The 18,457-nt window shown below is 36.8% G+C and overlaps 1 protein-coding gene across 1 annotated transcript in view; it reads right to left on the reverse strand.

Moving 5' to 3' along the window:
- The window catches only part of tusc3 (tumor suppressor candidate 3), an 83,924-nt gene that overhangs the window by 35,624 nt on the left and 29,843 nt on the right, over positions 1 to 18,457 (reverse strand). Inside the window, exons 2-4 of the mRNA XM_077205054.1 lie at positions 11,401 to 11,570; positions 9,326 to 9,443; positions 3,878 to 4,018 (exon numbers count right to left, since the gene is read on the reverse strand). Of these exons, the coding sequence (XP_077061169.1) occupies positions 3,878 to 4,018; positions 9,326 to 9,443; positions 11,401 to 11,570 (429 nt within the window). The remainder of the gene's footprint in view (positions 1 to 3,877; positions 4,019 to 9,325; positions 9,444 to 11,400; positions 11,571 to 18,457) is intronic.

Below are 18,457 nucleotides of genomic sequence, written 5' to 3' on the forward strand. Positions count from 1 at the left end.
AAGGAAGAGAATTTTGGACCCTATACTGTTAGGACTGAATATAGTTGTACTTATTACAATAGTGGTAGCATAAAGCATACAAATTGTCAACACAAGTAAAATGTTGACCCTTGACAGAGTATGGTAATAGCATTGGTATTATTATTATTAACATCAACAACAGCATTAAAACTTACATACATTTATATAGAGAGATACAAATAAGAAACAAGTAAACAAACAATTAAAGACATGGATGGATGGATGGATGGATGGATGGATGGATGGATGGATGGATGGATGGATGGATGGATGGATGGATGCAAAACCCAACAATTTCTCAGGAATTGGTAAATGCAAGCCTGTTAAAATAGGGTTTTTAAAACATGATACCTGTCATGTTATGTTTCTCCAAGACAAACAAGAAAAATAATAAAGAAATATTTATGAACCTCAATCCACTTTCAAAATGAAAAAGTAAACCTTGGTTTGGTAAAAATGTATAGAAATGAATGAACAAGGCTAAAGTCAGGGTCAAAAAGCGTCAAACTGAAAATTGGAAATGAAAGCCCGGGTTCAACTGTTAAAAGGTGCAATCTCAAGGCCAACCTTGGTCACCATCATAGTTAAAAACGGTCATTGCCAGTTTGTAAAACTTGAAAAAGTATGCCTTCAACCACTTGAATTTGTATGTTATGGTCTGAATATCTTACTTTCAATAAAACCTTTCCTGATGAGGAAACTTCATTCAAAACAACTGCATGTGAAGTCACTAACTGTCTGCAGCGAATCAATTGCCTTAGGTTTCAGACAGCCATTGTCTATTGAATGCATTTATTGCTGCAAAGGTTGACGATCCCTCCCTTCCCTCTTGCACTCTTTTCTTCGCCTTAGGCCAAAAGTAGACCCAGAGGGCTAGTAAGTCTAAGACGCATTGGACGCTCAGGATGCTCTATTTATGAATGTTGTGATGCGAGACCCAGAGGGCTGTAAACACGTTTAGTGCCTGTCGTTCAAGGTCTTAAAGTTTAAAATGTGTACTACAGCCTCTGTTGCTGCCTCCGAATCAGATCAGATTAATCTAGGACAAAAATGGCCGACTTCATCTATAATTCTGTCTACTACAGGGGGTGGACAAGCAATGATTCAATGCGCACAGATAGGCTGACAAAGACTAATAGCTAGTTTAGCTAATGTTGTGGTAATTTAGTAAACAGAGTAATAAAATAAAAAAAAATTTAAATGGTAAATGAGTAAACAGAGTTATAAAAATAATAAATAAATAAAAAAACTTTTGAAACATAGTACACTACACAAAGTCTTTCAGTGCCTCTGCGAAAATGTGAAATGGAGATGAATCAAAGATAATGGGCCCTATTTTAACGATCTAAGCGCATGGTCTAAAGCGCAGGGCACAATTGCACTTGACGGGAAAAATGGTCGGCGCGTGCGGCACATAGTCTAAAAGGGTTGCCCTATTCTCTATAAGTAATGGGTGTGTTTTGGGCGTAACGTGAATTAAACCATTCAGAGTCTCATCTCCCATTCCCTTTAAAAGCCATTTACGCTCGTGCCTTGGCGGATTGCTATTTACATGACGGAATTTGCAAGCGGAAGGACTGAACACTTCACCAGAGCACAAACGGATCTGCTCGTACGCGCACAAGCAGAGAATCTACTGGACATGCTGTATTCCACCATATCTTTATGTACACAATATTAATATTTTAAATTGTAATAATTTTATTTTTAATATTTGGCTAGTTTGTGTGCTGCTGCATGTCCCTGTGTGTGTAATAAGCAGAGGGCATAGCGCGTTGTGGACCCTCCTATAGGCATATATTACTAACGCGCTCTTTAAATAACATAAAAAAATCGATTTCAGTTGTCTCAAAGTAGCAACGCTCCAACAACGCGCCTAAAACACAACTCCTTTTCAGAATAGCACACCCATGGGCGCATAAATAGGCGCAAATGCATTTGCTATTTAAACAATGAGGCGCAGGACGTGAAAATGATAACTGCATCGGGCTGAAACCAGCAAAAAAACGCGTCACCGTCGCGCTTGCCGCTGTATTGCGCCGGGTGTATGATAGGGCCCAATGAGTCCAACAGCATGGAGGAGAGAGCATTACTGACATACGATCTCCGCTGAAATCTATACAGAGCTTCTAAATCAGTGCAATCCATTTCAAAAAAGTAGCTTTTCATCAACTGATTTAACTCAGCCCTTTCCTAAATGTGATATATAGATATACCTTAAGTGACTTATTCAAAAATATTAAAGCTGAAACCGAGGTAGAGTCTTAATAAGGCAACTGAATTAGTGCCCGTGCTCCAAGGCAGTCGTCTGTAAATGCATTAAGGTGCCGGTGATATTTTTCAATGAGAGCTTCTCTGGAGGGAAAATCTATGTTAACATGATGGGGAAATTGATGTTATCTGTCTCCATTTCCTCGAGACCCCGTACCTGGGTCTGCCTTCGCATAAAATCGCTGCTCGTTTCTACTTCGTAGGCTTTGTGAATCTCTCAGTTTGCACATTTCATCACTGATCTGATTTTTTTTTTAAAGAATTGCATTGACAAAAAGCTAGATTTAACAAGCAAGCTGGAAGGAGTTACCCATTCTAAACAGACTCAACAAAGTAAGGATTACAGAAGCCTGTACTGTAATCGTTGAAAACACAGAAGAAATCCTTAAATCAAAAGAGTGTTTATATTTATCCTCAAACAGTCTTGCAGTATGTCAGACACATAATTATACTTTCAAGCTTTTGGCATCAGTTATACAATCATATTATTATGTATAAAACTGTGCTAATGTGTCTTGTAAGTTCAAAGAGGTTGCATTTTCAAGAGATGGGAGAAAATATGTTACTTATCATTTTTAAAAACTGTATTGAGATTTATTTCTTCCCATTTTGGTATCTGCAATGTTCATAAAAGCTGCTTCTCAAATGAGTATTAGTCAAACTAATAAATGCAAATTACTTTCTTAAAAACAGCCATCAGGCAAAAGATACCACACTGTAAACCCAAATAATTTGACAAAGAAAATAAAGTTAGGTAATCAGTTACATGAAAAAAAAAATAAGTTAAGAATGTTTAACACAATGCTTTGCAATAGCATTAGCATAGCAATTGCTGAATGAGAACAATTGTCATATATCTGTTCGTTTACTTAAAATGTGTCAGTTTTGTGGACTAAAGAGAAAAAGAAAGTTCTACATTCTCATAAAAGTTAATTTGATTGAACTAATTTGTTTAATTTAAGTGTTTCTTACAACCAATTAATTTTGTGAGCATTAGCATTATAAAATAATGAAACATATTATATCATAATGAGACAGATCGCAAATAAATGTGTCTGGAAGGCAGAGCACTCTGACAGCATTTTTAAACGTAAAAGCACTAATGTTGAAAGCAGTCACGTACATTATGCATTTACACTTTTATTTGCTAAACATTGAAATGCACCGAGAGTGATATAAAATACATACAATTATTTGTACATATTCTAAAATGTTACTGTAAATAAGTTTTGTCAACATCTTTGAAAGAAGTCTATATGTTCATTAAGACTGCATTTTTTTTAACCAAACAGTACAGTAGTGAAATATTATTACAATTTAAAATCACTGTTTTCTATTTTAATATTTTAAATATATAAATTATTTCTGTGACGGCAAAGCTGAATTTTCAGCATCATTACTCCAGTCTTCAGTATCAAATGATCTAATAACTCTACATTCTAATATGCTGATTTGGTGCTCAAGAAACACTTATAATTATTATCAATGTGGAAAATAACTGTGCTGATATTTGTTTTTGTGGAAATCATGAAAACTTTTACCAGGAAGAAAGTTGGTGGTAGTGTAGCAGTATATCATACAGTACCTGCACATCAGTACGGTCTGCAATCCACTTGGCCAGCTGCTCAGAGGCAAAGCCAATCCGCTGAAGGTCAAAGGTGTCTGCCCTCTTCGGCTTCCCTTTGGCAGGGAAATGCATGAATGTGGGGGCAGAGTTCATGTTTAGCTGGAGGAGGGAGGGAGGGAGGGGGGGAGAGAGAGAGAGAGAGAGAGAGAGAGAGAGAGAGAGAGAGAGAGAGAGAGAGAGAGAGAGAGAGAGAGAGAGAGAGAGAGAGAGAGAGAGAGAGAGAGAGAAGGAGGAGGAAGAAAAGGCAGGACAAATGAGAGAGAAAAGGAACAGGAAGCATAGGAAGGGAGGAGAGGGGAGGGTAATGATGAATGGAAGAGAAACAAGAGTACACAAACATTAATATCTGCTAATAAATCAATAAAGCAGCAGGAACAGTGTGATGTGTATTACAGAGATTTCTTTTAATAAGGAAACAGGAGCAATTGAAGAGCCTCCAGAGGGAGAATGAAGGGACAGAGAGAGAGACACAGAGAGAGAACTGGATGAAAAAATAAAATGATAGAGTTAAAAGCAGAGGGTTCACCCAAATATTTGAAAGTGTAATTTTTTGACCCAATGCTGTTTCAGCTAAGGATGTGCATGAGTACTTAAGTACTCTGAAGTGACAGCAGTCATCGATCGCAAAAAAACACTTTGTTCTTAATTTTGTGATTTGTTCGTCTTTTTTGGTGATACCTTGCAGTCCAAATGAGCAGCAATTTGGCTCAAAACTAGTCAAGTGATGCACACTTCAAAAAGGATTTCATGGTGTTCAAAAGGGACCTGTTCTTTCAAAAGAAAGTGGACTGAGCGTAACTCAGTGGAACACAATCAAGGGTGTTTAAATGTTGTTGTTTTTTACTATTTAGATGTATATAACTGTTTTAGCATAACACAGCCTATACATAACACCACATGTAATATGTTGAAAAGTTTGTGTAAAAAGTTACCCAAAATTCCCATCTCTAGTTCCAACCTTCTTTTTTTTCTTCTGTGAAACACAAAAGGAAATATTCTTTATGAGCTGCTCTATTACATAAAATAAATGTGGAAAGTGATATATAATGGCAAATTGAAAAAAGGACAAAAAAAAGGAGCATAAAATTATCATAAAAGCAATCCATAAGTCTCGTGTGCTATATTAAACATTTGCTAAAGCCCCATGGTCAAACTTGATGTGCCATTGTATCCATTGACGTTCCTATTATTTGTATTATTCCGCTTCTTCTCCTCTTGAGTCTATGGGCTGGAACAGCTAGTGGAAAAGTTATGAAATTTGTCACACAGACAGAGGACAGTCTGAACATTAACCACAGCAATTTTGGAGTCTCTAAATCAATTCCTCCATCGCCACCAACTCTCCAAATTTCACTTACGTTTATGCTAATAACTTTTGAACTGTAAGGGCTAGAAAGAAAATATTTTTTCCTCTTCCGCCATTTTGAATTTTCCGAAAAATTCCGAATTTTTTTTAACTCCTCCTAGACCGTTGTTCAGACTTACACAAAATAGTGATCAGATCATCTTCAGGCCATGCTGACAAAAAGTTATGGAATTCAAGTTGATTTGTCACACCGTTCTCAGATAACGCGCAAAATAATTCAACAAATAGAATGTCAAAATTGATTTTAGACCGTATCTCCGCAACGTTTTAGCATATTCGGACCAAGCTTGGTGTCTGTTATGAAAACCATGACCTGAGGGTGCCTGCACAGTTTCAGTGCAGTGCAACCTAGTGGTCAGGTGATATGAAAAATGGCTTTTTTTGCTTATAACTTCTTGGCCAAAAATTATAAAACTGGTGTCTTTCGATTCAGTGCAGCATGTCAAACAATACACAATTTTTCCATATCGGCCATTTTGGGCGTCAGCCATTTTGAATTTTGTCGTAAAACGCTATATTTTACAATCTCATTGGGGATCGTTACGAAACTCTGTACGTGTCTTCGACACCATGTCCGGACGGTACTAAAGTTTCGGAGCAGCAGCACCGTCTGGTCAAAAGTTATAATGAAATTTCCACAAATTTTAATAACTTTTGATTAAATTAGCCTGTTGTAATGAAACTGGTCTTATTAGATTCCTTTTTGATTTTGATTTTCTTAAAAACAACAAACTATTTTTCAAACTCCTCCTAAAAGTGTTGGCCCTATTATCACCAAATTCTAGTCAGATCATCTTCCAGACCAGATTTCGGATCGATAGACAAAACCGTTTTCTTATACCGCATCAACAAATTTGAAGGCAGGTTGCCAAAATGATTCTGAGGCTGTATCTTTGCAATGCTTTGGCATATTTACACCAAACATCACATGTGTCATTGTGACCACACCACATCAATTTAGTCACAGTGTCACCTATTGGTCAAAAGTGATAAACCGTTAAATCATTTTATTAGTGATGGTATGATTTTTCAACCATTTTGCCTAAAATTATCTCGATATGTCTTTAATTGGTCATTGACGCAGTTGGTCTGATAATTCCAGACATGATAGCATGACTTATCGTGTTATTATTAGAAATAATATTGTGCATGAGTCATATGGATGGCTTGGCCTGTCATATGGATGCCCCGCCAGTGTCACATGATTCTTCAGAAATCATTCTTAGATGCAGATTTGGTGCTCAAGAAACATTTTTAATGTTGAAAACAGTTTTTGCTGCATAATATAGGAATATTGGAATGAGTCATGGGCTTGGAAGGCATATATAGTGCATGAGTCTGTATATGTGCTTTCTGGAGCTTTGCATTGTCACCATCCATCTTCGTTGTAAGGAAAAGTGCAGCTGGGCATTCTTCCTCTCTAATATCTTATTTTATGTTTCACAGAAGAAAGAAAACAATATGGGGGTCAAAATTACATGACGGTGAATTACATTTTTTTCATTACATCATTCGCATTAAAGAAAACAGAAGAAATCTACCTAAGTGATATTCATGTGATTATATATAATTTCAAACATGGGGAGCAATCATGTAATCACTGGTGATGAAATAGTCTCTTAAAAACATTTGGGAACGTTATTAACCAGCACCTCTAACACACATCTGTTTATTAGCATACTAATGGACTGACTAATAATGCTGTCCCCATACTGGATGAAAACACATCAAATCAACATTAACCCACATGTCCTCCAAGAAATGGGTTTGGTGCGGGTGAACAGAAGCCATTGCAGTTTTCCAGAATGCATAGCTTTGCCACACTAGAATTATTTCCTTAGCATAGGAAAATTATTTCAGACCTCATAACAGATATGGGTAAATTGGTATGACATTACCCCGAGGACTGAATAATAAATTATATTGAATTTAAAATATTAAAGTATACCACATATTCCTGTTTCTTCATGAAGCTCCACTAAAGGGACTGGAATTTATATTTGTGTAACAACTAGTTTTGTAGTTAATGCATTTATGTACAGTCACTTACAGTTACAATACCAGCCACTCTTATAAATGTGAAAACCTCAATATTACACTGGCGCTGTGAGATATCTGATCCGGTAACTGTAACCCAATGGCTTAAATCTTTAGATTTGTGATTATTCCAAACAAAGCATTATGTAAACTAGGTTATACACTAAGAAATCAGAAAGCTCATTTAAATAGTGTCCACTAGACTTTCCTGAGGGCTTGATGTCTTTATGAGCTGAAGCAATTTGTTTTAGTGGAATGCATAAGGTTCTTGATGAACCCAAATAAGAGAGACTCCACAGAGGAAACAACAGCAAGTCAGTAGTGCTAATCTAATTGATGACTATTACCCTAGATACAGCTGTGCAGACATCTATAGGCGCAAGGATATGTCAGTTTATGATAAAGCTTCTTTCACAAACTTACTCGCTTTAGTGTGCAAATTGCAGTAGAATAGCTACGTATCAGCATGTGTTAAATTAATGTGCATGTTCTGTGTCATAAAGATTTTCTTCTCTATAATTTGCTTCCGAGAAGTGTGACATTTCATTACATAGAAAATAGACAGGGAGCTATTTTCCATTTGATTGTTCTTGCTGCTTTTTAAAATGTAATTCCTGAAGTTGTCAGGCTCTGACAAATTAGAAGTTGAGACCATTTGAGCATGCATGTGAAAGATCAGATCTATGTATAGCCAGAAGAATGGAACAAAGAGTACATTTGGTCAGGTAACGCTTGTTTTTTCTGAGCTTGGTTTAATTTGATTTAAATTATACACCTATTTTGTAAGGTTATTATTAAATAATTACCTTGAACAAAGACATCACATCTTTTGACCAATGATTTCATTAGGGCGGTGCGATTAATTGTAATTGATTTTTTCGATTTTAACTTTTAACTATTATGAAAACAAGATAATCAATGTAAAATGGATATGGATTCGGATAGGCACCTAAACGTGTACACACAAAAATGTCAAAATGCCTTTTTGTAAACGCACACAGTTGAGAAAGAAAACGCGTGTGTAACAGTAAATTGAATTCACGCATCAACTCTTAAAGTGACAGCAGCCTAATATACATGCTGTAGTCTGTCATTAATGATAATCAAACAACAAATGACAAAGGAAAATAACTCACTGATCTTGACTAAATAACTTAAGTAGCTTTAATTAATCAATCTATATTTACCGTGTACAGTAAGACTATGCAGTATTATTTTACACTTGACTAATCATTTTTTGCTGTATGCTATTACTTATCTGACTACCACTGTTAGTACCTGTACATCTTCCTGAAAAAAACTTAAAACACTGTTCATTTAATTTGTTTTCGTTCTATTTATTTGTCAGTCTTGTTTGTAATTAGTTCATTTGTTCTTATTGTATTGCTGACTTTTTACTTGTCTTATGTAATCATTTTGAGGAGCTTTTTCTTACATTAGTTAGCCTATTATTAGTTTTTGCTGAAGTATCGATAATTGTGAAATATCGTGAAATAATACTTTGATCATATTGTCACCAGTAATTGTGTTAAATAATCCTGATTCCAATATTGAACTGAAATAATCATGATTATGATATTTGCCATAATCGAGCAGCGCTAGATTCCATTAATTTTTCAGTCACAAAGAACACTTTCAGAGCTGAGTATAACTAGAAAAATATATTCACTAGAACTAACCCTAATCCTTTTGCACTATTGACTTTTCAATGTCAGGCAATCTGAGAACTACTACTACTACTACTACAAATAATTTTTGTATTAGTATTATACATTATCTCAGAAGAACCATAATTTGTTCAAAATAGCAACTGTTTAACTTAAAATTTCGAATCAAGACACAAGTTTTTCCAAAAATCTTAAAAAATCGCCTGGAAATCACTGTAAAATTCCCTGATATGTCGGTTTTCTCTCTGCAGGGCCCTCTGCATGAACCAAATCGCTAGACAGACCAGACCAAATCCATGTTAATGAGTGATAAAGAGAGAGGAGTTGAATGTTTACCTGTTGAAAGACGTCAGCGCCCTCATCATAATCCACAACCGTGAAGAAGAGTTTGTTAGAGAATGCCGAAGAGTATCGCCATGAGTTAGCCAGCACCTGATATTCCTCATTAGCTTGCCTATGAGAGAGATACATTTTCAGAAGCAGAGAGACAGACAGAGAGAGAAAGAGAGAGTAAGAGATTACTCATTAGAAGAAAGCTAGCAAACAAAAAGAAGCCAACAAGAAGGCCTTCATTACAGGAGTGTCATCTCACTGTTACTTATTACAGTGATTGCTGTTTATTCCAAACTATGTGGACAGTATAAAGAGAACAAGAGAATAAAAGATAAGCAGACAATGCTGCTAATTAGGGATCTGTTCTTTCGCAGACGCAACAAAGATGTCCACCTGGCAATTCCCGGAAATTGTCACTGTGTTGTCCACCACAAATACATAAACTAACCGAATTTAAACATTGATGAAGTAGGATCAAAAGAACTCGCATCACTTCAAAGAGCTCATGTTTTTTTCCCATATACTTGCATAGACAAACCACACATATCAAGTGAGAGTTAATTTGGATTTCACAACCTGCACATAAATAAGTCTTATTTTGTGTCCATGCTGCACCAGGTCACTACCTTCCGTAATGGCCAAATCCAGACAACACCCAGACACTCCCACCTTAGTAAACTCTACAGGGATCCTAATGCCCTCCGGATCAGTTTATGAAATGATAGGCATCCCATGTTAACAATTGTAACTTAAACATTATTCAGAAAACAAATATCCAAATAAATAAACATGCATTTACAGATTTAAAGACTTGTTAAATGCATCAATAAACAAAATGTACCCATAAACATCAATAAAGCAGAGCACTCAGCAGGTAGTAAAAACAAACACGTTTAAATATGCATGGTTATACACATTAATGTTTCATGTAATGCTGAGTGTCCATTTTTAAAAAGCAAGGGCCGAGCTGACGTTAACTGATCTGTCATTGAGACTTTACTGCAGACAAAAGTGCTCTGGAGAGCAAAGTCCTTTGGGACATGGGTAAAATGGCATTTCATGAAAACCTTTGGGGAGATGACAAAAAGCACATCACTCACTCGGTATTTGAGAAGCAATTCCTGTTCACTGATTATGACATTTAAGACTTTTTTACCCCATGCTATTTAAGATACTTAGTCACTTTGAATTGAAGGCAATAAAAAGTCTTTAAGACATTTTGAAACTTTTAAGGACCCTTGAAGAACATACAGGCTTGAAAATTAGGTTGAATGACAAGTTGATTTAAGAAATATGTCTGAATCTATATGGATGTAGCAACAATACTATAGTGGGGATGAATTTAAAGACTTTTCCATGCAAACTATCTAACGGCTAAAGTTACAGATAGACTAGTCAACTTCTCGTCAATTAGTCAACCATTGTTACCTATTCCTACAGTATTCAAGACAATATAATGAAGGGAGAAAGAAATCAATTAAGAATTGACAGGGATGGGGACTGAGGGCAAATAAGGAGGAACAAAATGATAATATACATTAACATGTGATTTGAGTGGACAGCAGATAATTAAAAAAGCATTAGGGGTCACGTTGACGCGATCGGGTGACTGTGCGCTTAAAGGTCGATCTGCTTTAAATTAACTTCCTCTATTTTGGTAGCACACATGACTGTTCCAGTCCGTTATCTTTATTCAATGAAGCTGGTAGATGATGTTCTGAATTCTGAATAGGACTAGAGGGAGTGGTTCACACTCCGAGGCTTGATATTCAGCTGAGGAACACGACTATACGAGCACGGAGTCATTTTAGCCAACGATTGAAGGATAATGAGGGGAGAGATAGATGTGAGGTGAGCGGATGGGGGCTAAGTAGCTGTCGTGGGATAAATAGATGAGAATGATGTCTGGGATGAGGCTGCTTGGGAATAGACAGATGTAGAAAGCTCTCCGGTGGTGCTCTGGGGCAGATCAAATCTTAATATATGTCCGTGTTTACGCCTGGTGTTATTGTTTTACTTCAGTAAATACAGGATTATACCTGTGGACAGACACTAAAAGATGAATGTGTGTGTCTCACCTGCAGACAGAACATTGTCTCTGGGGTTGTAGCGCGGTGAACATCACAATAACGGAATAGTTCCGGGGTGGAGCTTTGACGAACCGCCGGAACTTATCCCCGTTCATACGGATCACAGAACGCCGGGAACTCCACTCCATCATCTGCTCCACCTTCTCTGCCAGCATGTTCTAGAAGAAACAGATAGGGATAGAGAAAAGTACAGAGTTGCGTACTGTCCAGATACTAAAGAATCCTTGCACTAACATAACAAATTATCCAAGCAAACAGGAAAAAAATAAAATAATAAGCCAACATAAGCAACTTGTCCTTCAAAAAACAAATTAAAAAAAAAAAAATTCCCAGGTCAGGATAGGAAGCTGAACTGATCTGTAACTGCAAAAGTCAACATTTGTTTACACTCAAAGGAAGAGATTCTGTAAATGTCACCATAAAGATTGCTTGTTGATGGAAAAATGCATGGGTAAAGGAAATACTAGGTAGCACACGATGAGTTCAATACAATCTCAGGGCAGGAGTTGTCTAGTGGTGTACTGTATATTAGGATAGTTAATCATTTCTATAGCAACTCAGGCATCGCACAAATAGCACTCCGCTTAAGAGCTTGACCTTCACTTTATTTAAATAGTTTCTTGAAGTGTTTTTATTGTTAACAAAGTAAAACTACAACTTTTTTTTTCGTTTATTAAAATAAATCTAGTCTTAATATGAAAATCAAGTCAGAAATGGTGTACTTGTAACTAACTGAAATAAAAAGATGAATTTGTAAAATTATTAAACTAAAACGGAAATATAGCTAAATAGAAATATAAAAAAACTAAATTACTAAAACTTAAATAAAAATAAATAAAAAGCCAATTCAAAATTGGCTAAAACAACACTGGTTTGCCCTTGGTTTAAACCTTTGGAAAAAAGCTGGCATAATTTTGCAATGTGTCATTCATGATTTGTATAATCATTTTACTTCCACTATATTGTATTTTGATGGAAAATAAGGAAGTAGGTTACATGTGAAGGCAGAACGAGAGCACACACGTATATTAAGGGCACTTTTCATTCCATCATTAAATTAAGAACAAGGTCAGAGAACAGGTGTTACACTCTCTTTACTTCGGTCCTTCATAATGCTCTGCTTTTATCCTTGCACACAGGTGCGCAAACCCAAGGACTTAGAATTCGAAATTGATCAAAGCTCATTTAGGTTATTTATTGCTTTAGTCACTTTTGAAACCTTTGAATGGAGTCAAATATAAATAAGCTCAATTTTGAGTTCATGTTAACTTGGTCACTTATTACATGCGTTCCATGTCACAGTGAAATTTAATTGCACGCACCAAATAACACTGATGAACAACATGCACTTTCTAATGCCATTGCGGGAAAGCATACAAAAGGTAATGCTATAATACTATGTGTAATGTGTCAGTGCTAGCAGAACGTAAATTAGTTTCCACAACACTTTTGGCTCGAGATTGTGTACCCCAAAAATATAAACCATTTTCATTAGTAATTCGATACTGTGATTTGAGCGTCGATTTAATCTGATACAATTTTCAACATTCAGCACAAAAAACATACATTATACTTTATCCCACTACACACTCTGCCCCAATGCCCTCTTTTTCCTCCATCCCTCTCTCTCTTATCATCAGCAATAATTTGTCTTTTATATATTTGTGTCCTGCTTTTTTTTCTCCCCAAAGTTGACAACACTTCAGATGTTATGGCTCTGGGCACACGTTTGTTTAAATGGATGATCAGAGGAGTGTGTAAACTCAAGGGCACGTTGCATTATTTAGCAGCATTTGTTGTGGACTGGAAGAGTCTGACAGAAAGGATGCAAATGATGGCTCTGTCAGTGAGCCCAAATTGAAACATTGTGCGGAGGTCACCCCAGGCTTGACAAGATAGATGTTTGTTAGCATTGGAAAGGAAGCAGGCAAAAAAAGCACTATTCATAAAGTTCAACATATGCCAGTTCAGCCATCTTTTCTGTTTTGCTGTCCGAGGAATATGCTATAAAGCAGGGATGCACCGAAATGAAAATTCTGGGCCGAAACAGAAACCGAAATTTCTGGATGCACTTGGCCGAAAACCGAAAATGACTTGACATTTTTTTTTATTATTTTCTTATTTTAAATTAGTTTTTTTTAATATAATTATATTATTATTAAACTTTTTTCTTAATATATTCAATAATTTAATGAATCTGAATTTAAAAAAAAATACAAGCCAATAAAATAATCACACTTTTATTTCAAGTAACACAAAAAAATTGACAGAAAATAGGCCTATATATACGCATATTAAAATAATATTAAATATCAATATATTATTCTTCAATCCGTTCTATGCAGCAGAATCCAATTAAACAGATTTTTTTTCTGACCTATTATCAAAATAAAGTAGTCCTACAAAGCTATTATCAGAGCAAGTGAGCAGATAGCAGGGAGAGGATCAGTGAACTAGAGGGTAGCGTCATTTGACCAGCATTGCACAGTACGACTATACACACCATGTTTACAGCACAATATGACTATTGCAAACAGAAACAAGTCCAGAGAAATTTCATGACTCTACGTTTTTGGCGGACTTTTCTGGTGAGTGTGAACGGTACATGCGTTTGGGCCATGAGTGACTGAGCAGAGCGCGCAACACACACACGCTTCGAAGTTGTGCATCTTCAAAGGCGCAGCCGTTTGCAAAGTCACAAAACATGCTGAGCCAGAGTTGAACCTGATTGCTGAACACGGAGGGGCGGGGCAGCATTTATTTCTGCCTTTTTTCTCTTTCAGCCAAAAACGGAAAATGCTATTTTCGGCCGATAATTTTCGACAGCCGAAATTCCGGTGCATCCCTAATATAAAGTAATGCAAGAGATGGTGTAGGGGCAATGTAATGTTTGTGTGGGAACATATAACTTTTCAAATAAAAAAAAAGCAAGAGTTATATATTTCCATGATACTAGGCTGTGACACATCATGCTAACATCAAATAACTAGCGGTGATGAAAGCAGACTGTATTGTTGCATTGGAATCGTCTGGGCCAAAAAGAGCTAGCACGTATGCGTCTGCATGAGAGGAAATAACTTTCTATAACAGCAGGTGTCAGTAGTCTGTATTCCTCATTCTAAAAGGGAAATCGGAACTAGGGCTATGTCTGAAATCGCCCCCTATAGCCACATTCACTATTCCCTACTTTAGTCTACTAATATAGTTCACTTGAGGGAGTGAATGAAAAAGAATGAGCAAATTCGGACACTGAGTGGGCCGGAAGGGCAGTCGCTTTTGCGTAGTTTGCCATTTAATAATTCTTTGAAACTTAGCAAACAGGCAGCTCCAGTAGTAAGATGAAACGATTTATCTTGAACTTTGTCATGGAAACAATGTATAAACCTTAATTAAAATATTTAATAATCAATTAAAAAGAGCGTACATCGTACTCGTTATTGCGGAGTATCGTGGGATTGAAAGACTGCACTCAATAACGTCCACTATGATTTCGGACACAACTACAAATGGCAGTCCCTTCAAATAGTGGCCTATTTAGGGCGATTTCGGACACAGACTAGGACTGCAGTGCTTGCTTATTTTGAATATGAATCATGTTCAACAGTTGGTCTCCACTTTCTTCATTTCAGACGTTCATGATGTTATGAAAATATTCTTGTACTGGAATGCTCAGATAAGACAAAGGTGTAAAATCAGAAGAGCCTTTTGTTTGTGCTCTGGTGACTTCATTGTTTGCTTGATTTTGACACTTCTGTTTTTTCTTCTCGTAAACTGGTTCACTAAGCTGAACAGCCAATCGGAGTGGTCTCTCTCAACAACAGCACTGATGCTGATTCAACATTCTCAATCAACCAAAAAGCTGCCCGATGGTGGTGTGAATCGTGTCAACGGTGTGGAACACACCGCAAAAACTTGTCTGACAGATACCCTATATATCTGCCGACCCGACATCACAGCCATTACAGTCCTAGACCAGAGGTATCTGATTATATATAGGGACACAGACCTACAGAGGTTAGCTCCATTGGTAATTAAACACACCTGAATCAGCTAATCAAGGTATTCATGATTAATGGCTAGAAACTTCCAAGCAGGTTGGAAACTCCAAGAGCATATGCCCCCTTTATCCAACCAATAAATTTCAGATCTTGGAATTTTTAACAACACTCACTGAAGAAGAAAAAAATGAAGGAACAAAAGCTGTCACTGGGGCAGTACCCTATAAAAATTTACACATCGTACCTAAAGAGTTTATATTAGTACCTAAACAGTACATATTAGATGCCTTTAAAGGGTATTGTCCCAATGACAGCATTTGTATATTTTTTTTCTGAGAGTGAACGAGCCGAAGAGTTCAATCTGGTGTGTCTTATTAGGAAGAGTTTGAATGCGTACTGTTGGGTTTGCCTCCAGGACAGGGTTGGGAAACACTGACCAAGACGCTACAAAACCGGGAGCTCGTCCGGGTTTGTGCAACGACATGGATCCCTATGGAATTGCTGATTAAATAAAGTATCTCAGCACAAATAGTGCTCATGTGCTGAGCACACACACACACACACACACACACACACACACACACACACACACACACACACACATACATACACACTGATCTGAACATGTCATTTCTCCTCCTGTCTCTTTTGTGCTCTTGTCAGTCTTCTTTAGGGAAATTAGGAAAAAAAGGGTTTCCACCAACAATGTCCAAACAGCTTGGGTGTCAGTTTAGCTGTCAATCAGACCGGCATTAATGATGTGCTGTTCTGACCACGATGTGAGGGACCAGCCAAGCGTAGAGGAAAAGAGAGGAACAGTGTCCAAACTACAAAGACTGTTTCCTCACGTTTGATTCCTCTGATATTTCAAGTTTGATTCCTCAGGCGTTTTGTTCCTTCCTTCCTTCATTCTATTCTATTCTAATAGTCATTTTCAAGAACAGGAAGAGCCAAATGCGTCTAGCAGGTGTCTAAAGAATAGATCTTACCATTGAGAGCTTTTATTTGAATAATCTCCTGTCTCGCTTTCTCCAGCTCACCTTCAGCAGGTGCTTTGTTTAGGTGATGTGACGGATGTTGTTGACAGCTTGTCCCTAAGGTGGACCTCGCTGAAGGAGACAAAGCACATCTTCTATCATCGGCATTGTTTGTGTATATGTGTGCGTGTGTTCCGCTTAAAGAGTAGGATAATGTCAAGTATAGACTGTATTCTTTAGAAAAGAGCCTTCTGAGGCATCTTTTTGGATGGATAGTTGGAATTTTTTCGTGGAACTAAAAAATTGTATCCAACATTCTAAGTGATGTGGTGCAGATCTTACACTGCCACTCCCCAAAAAATAAATAGAAAAAAACAACACCAGCCAAAAACACCATACCAGCAGTGAATTATTGTGGTGGGAGCATCATGCTGTGGGACTGGTTTTTATCTGGAGGGACTGGGGATCTCGTTAAAATTTAAAGCAAGAGTGGATGGTGCAAAATTATAGGACAACACTGCAAGAGGACCTGTTGCACTTTCCTGCAAGATTGTTGAAAGGTTTTCAGAAATTGTAAGGGCAAATTAACACTGAAGTGTCTCACGGATAAGAGAATGAATGCTACAACAGTGAAGATTCTACAATCCAGTCAAGGTCCTGATTTTAAAGCAATCAAAAACTCAAACTATTTGGAAATGGCACATACTGGTAAAACAAAACAAACAGACATTGGCTGCTTTACATTTTGGTTCCCCATGGTGAAAGTGGGCAGCTCTTGGCTGGGATTTATTCATTATGCTCATTATGTTCAAACATTGTTTTCTTCCCCTTATGATTTTGGGGTGAAATGTTATGTCAATGTAAAAACCTGGCTTTTATTCACAGAGTAACAAACTCATAAAACATACAATTATGCATTGAAATGCATTGGTATTACATTTTTTGGTTATACAATACTAGTATAAGCAATGATATAGTTATATCAATACAAATCAAAGCATTAAAAGTGTACTTTGAAATGAATTCACTTTTAATAACAGCATGTACCAAATAAATACAAATATTACATTACCCTTGGTAAACCTGACAGAACTGTATCTAATCAAAATTTCTTCCTTACCCTTTTAAATCCCTTCAAAAGATCTTGAACAAAAAGCTTTGTGTCAATGTGGTTACAATAACAGACAGAAATACAAAGAAAGAGACGCATACTCAGACAGACATATCCCACATGCTCATTTTCAAAAAATATAAAAAAATAAGTTGAATGAGTTCAGAAGGACACAAACCTGTGGAGAAAATTTTCCGACATCATGCCGGCATTCTGACACTGGACATTTAGAAAAAGCCTCTCACTCCTCAACAAAGGCCTTGTGTCCTGACAGGTGGTGTTGCCACAGGACCAGACAAGCTACGGGATTACAGCGAGGCTAATTGTCGCCACTGTGACTTCTTCTAAGCGCTGTCAAGAAGGACTGGTGGAGTGAGATAAGGGGGAGACAATGTGGGGTGCGGACTGAGAAGCTGAGTGAAATAATCTTTAACTCTCACTACCTACACCTGCCTCTGATATAAGACATTACCCATGATCCTGTTCAGCAAGTAAAAGGACACTCACGTTCACAACAAAAAAATTGGCAAAGACGTGTCCACTGGTCTTTTGGGGGTCCATCAAATTAAAGTTACAACAGAGGAAATGGCAAAAAAAGACAAAAGCAAATTCCTAAAAAAATGAGGAAATATGGCATAAATAGGTTAATAAGGAAGGTGTTCAATGCACTGACTGTAGAATAATTGTACTGTTTTCAAGGGGATAATCATACTGTTTTCGCCCCCCTTGAAAACAGTACGATATACAAAAATACTCTCATATTTTACATGAAAAAAGGACTCAATCAATTACAATTACTGTCGACCAATTAAAGTTCTCAAACAACATCGAAATAAAGCCTTTTTTAATTTGAAATCATTTTGGAATTGTATTTTACTAAGCATACTTTACTTAATATGAATCAGAAAGTGTGTTAATTATGATTTATTTCATATTAATGGTCCGACAAATAGGTCTTG

This window comes from Siphateles boraxobius, unplaced genomic scaffold (assembly GCF_051911475.1).
Source record: "Siphateles boraxobius isolate OS27281-9 unplaced genomic scaffold, OSU_SipBor_1 53, whole genome shotgun sequence".
Lineage (NCBI taxonomy): Eukaryota > Metazoa > Chordata > Actinopteri > Cypriniformes > Leuciscidae > Siphateles > Siphateles boraxobius.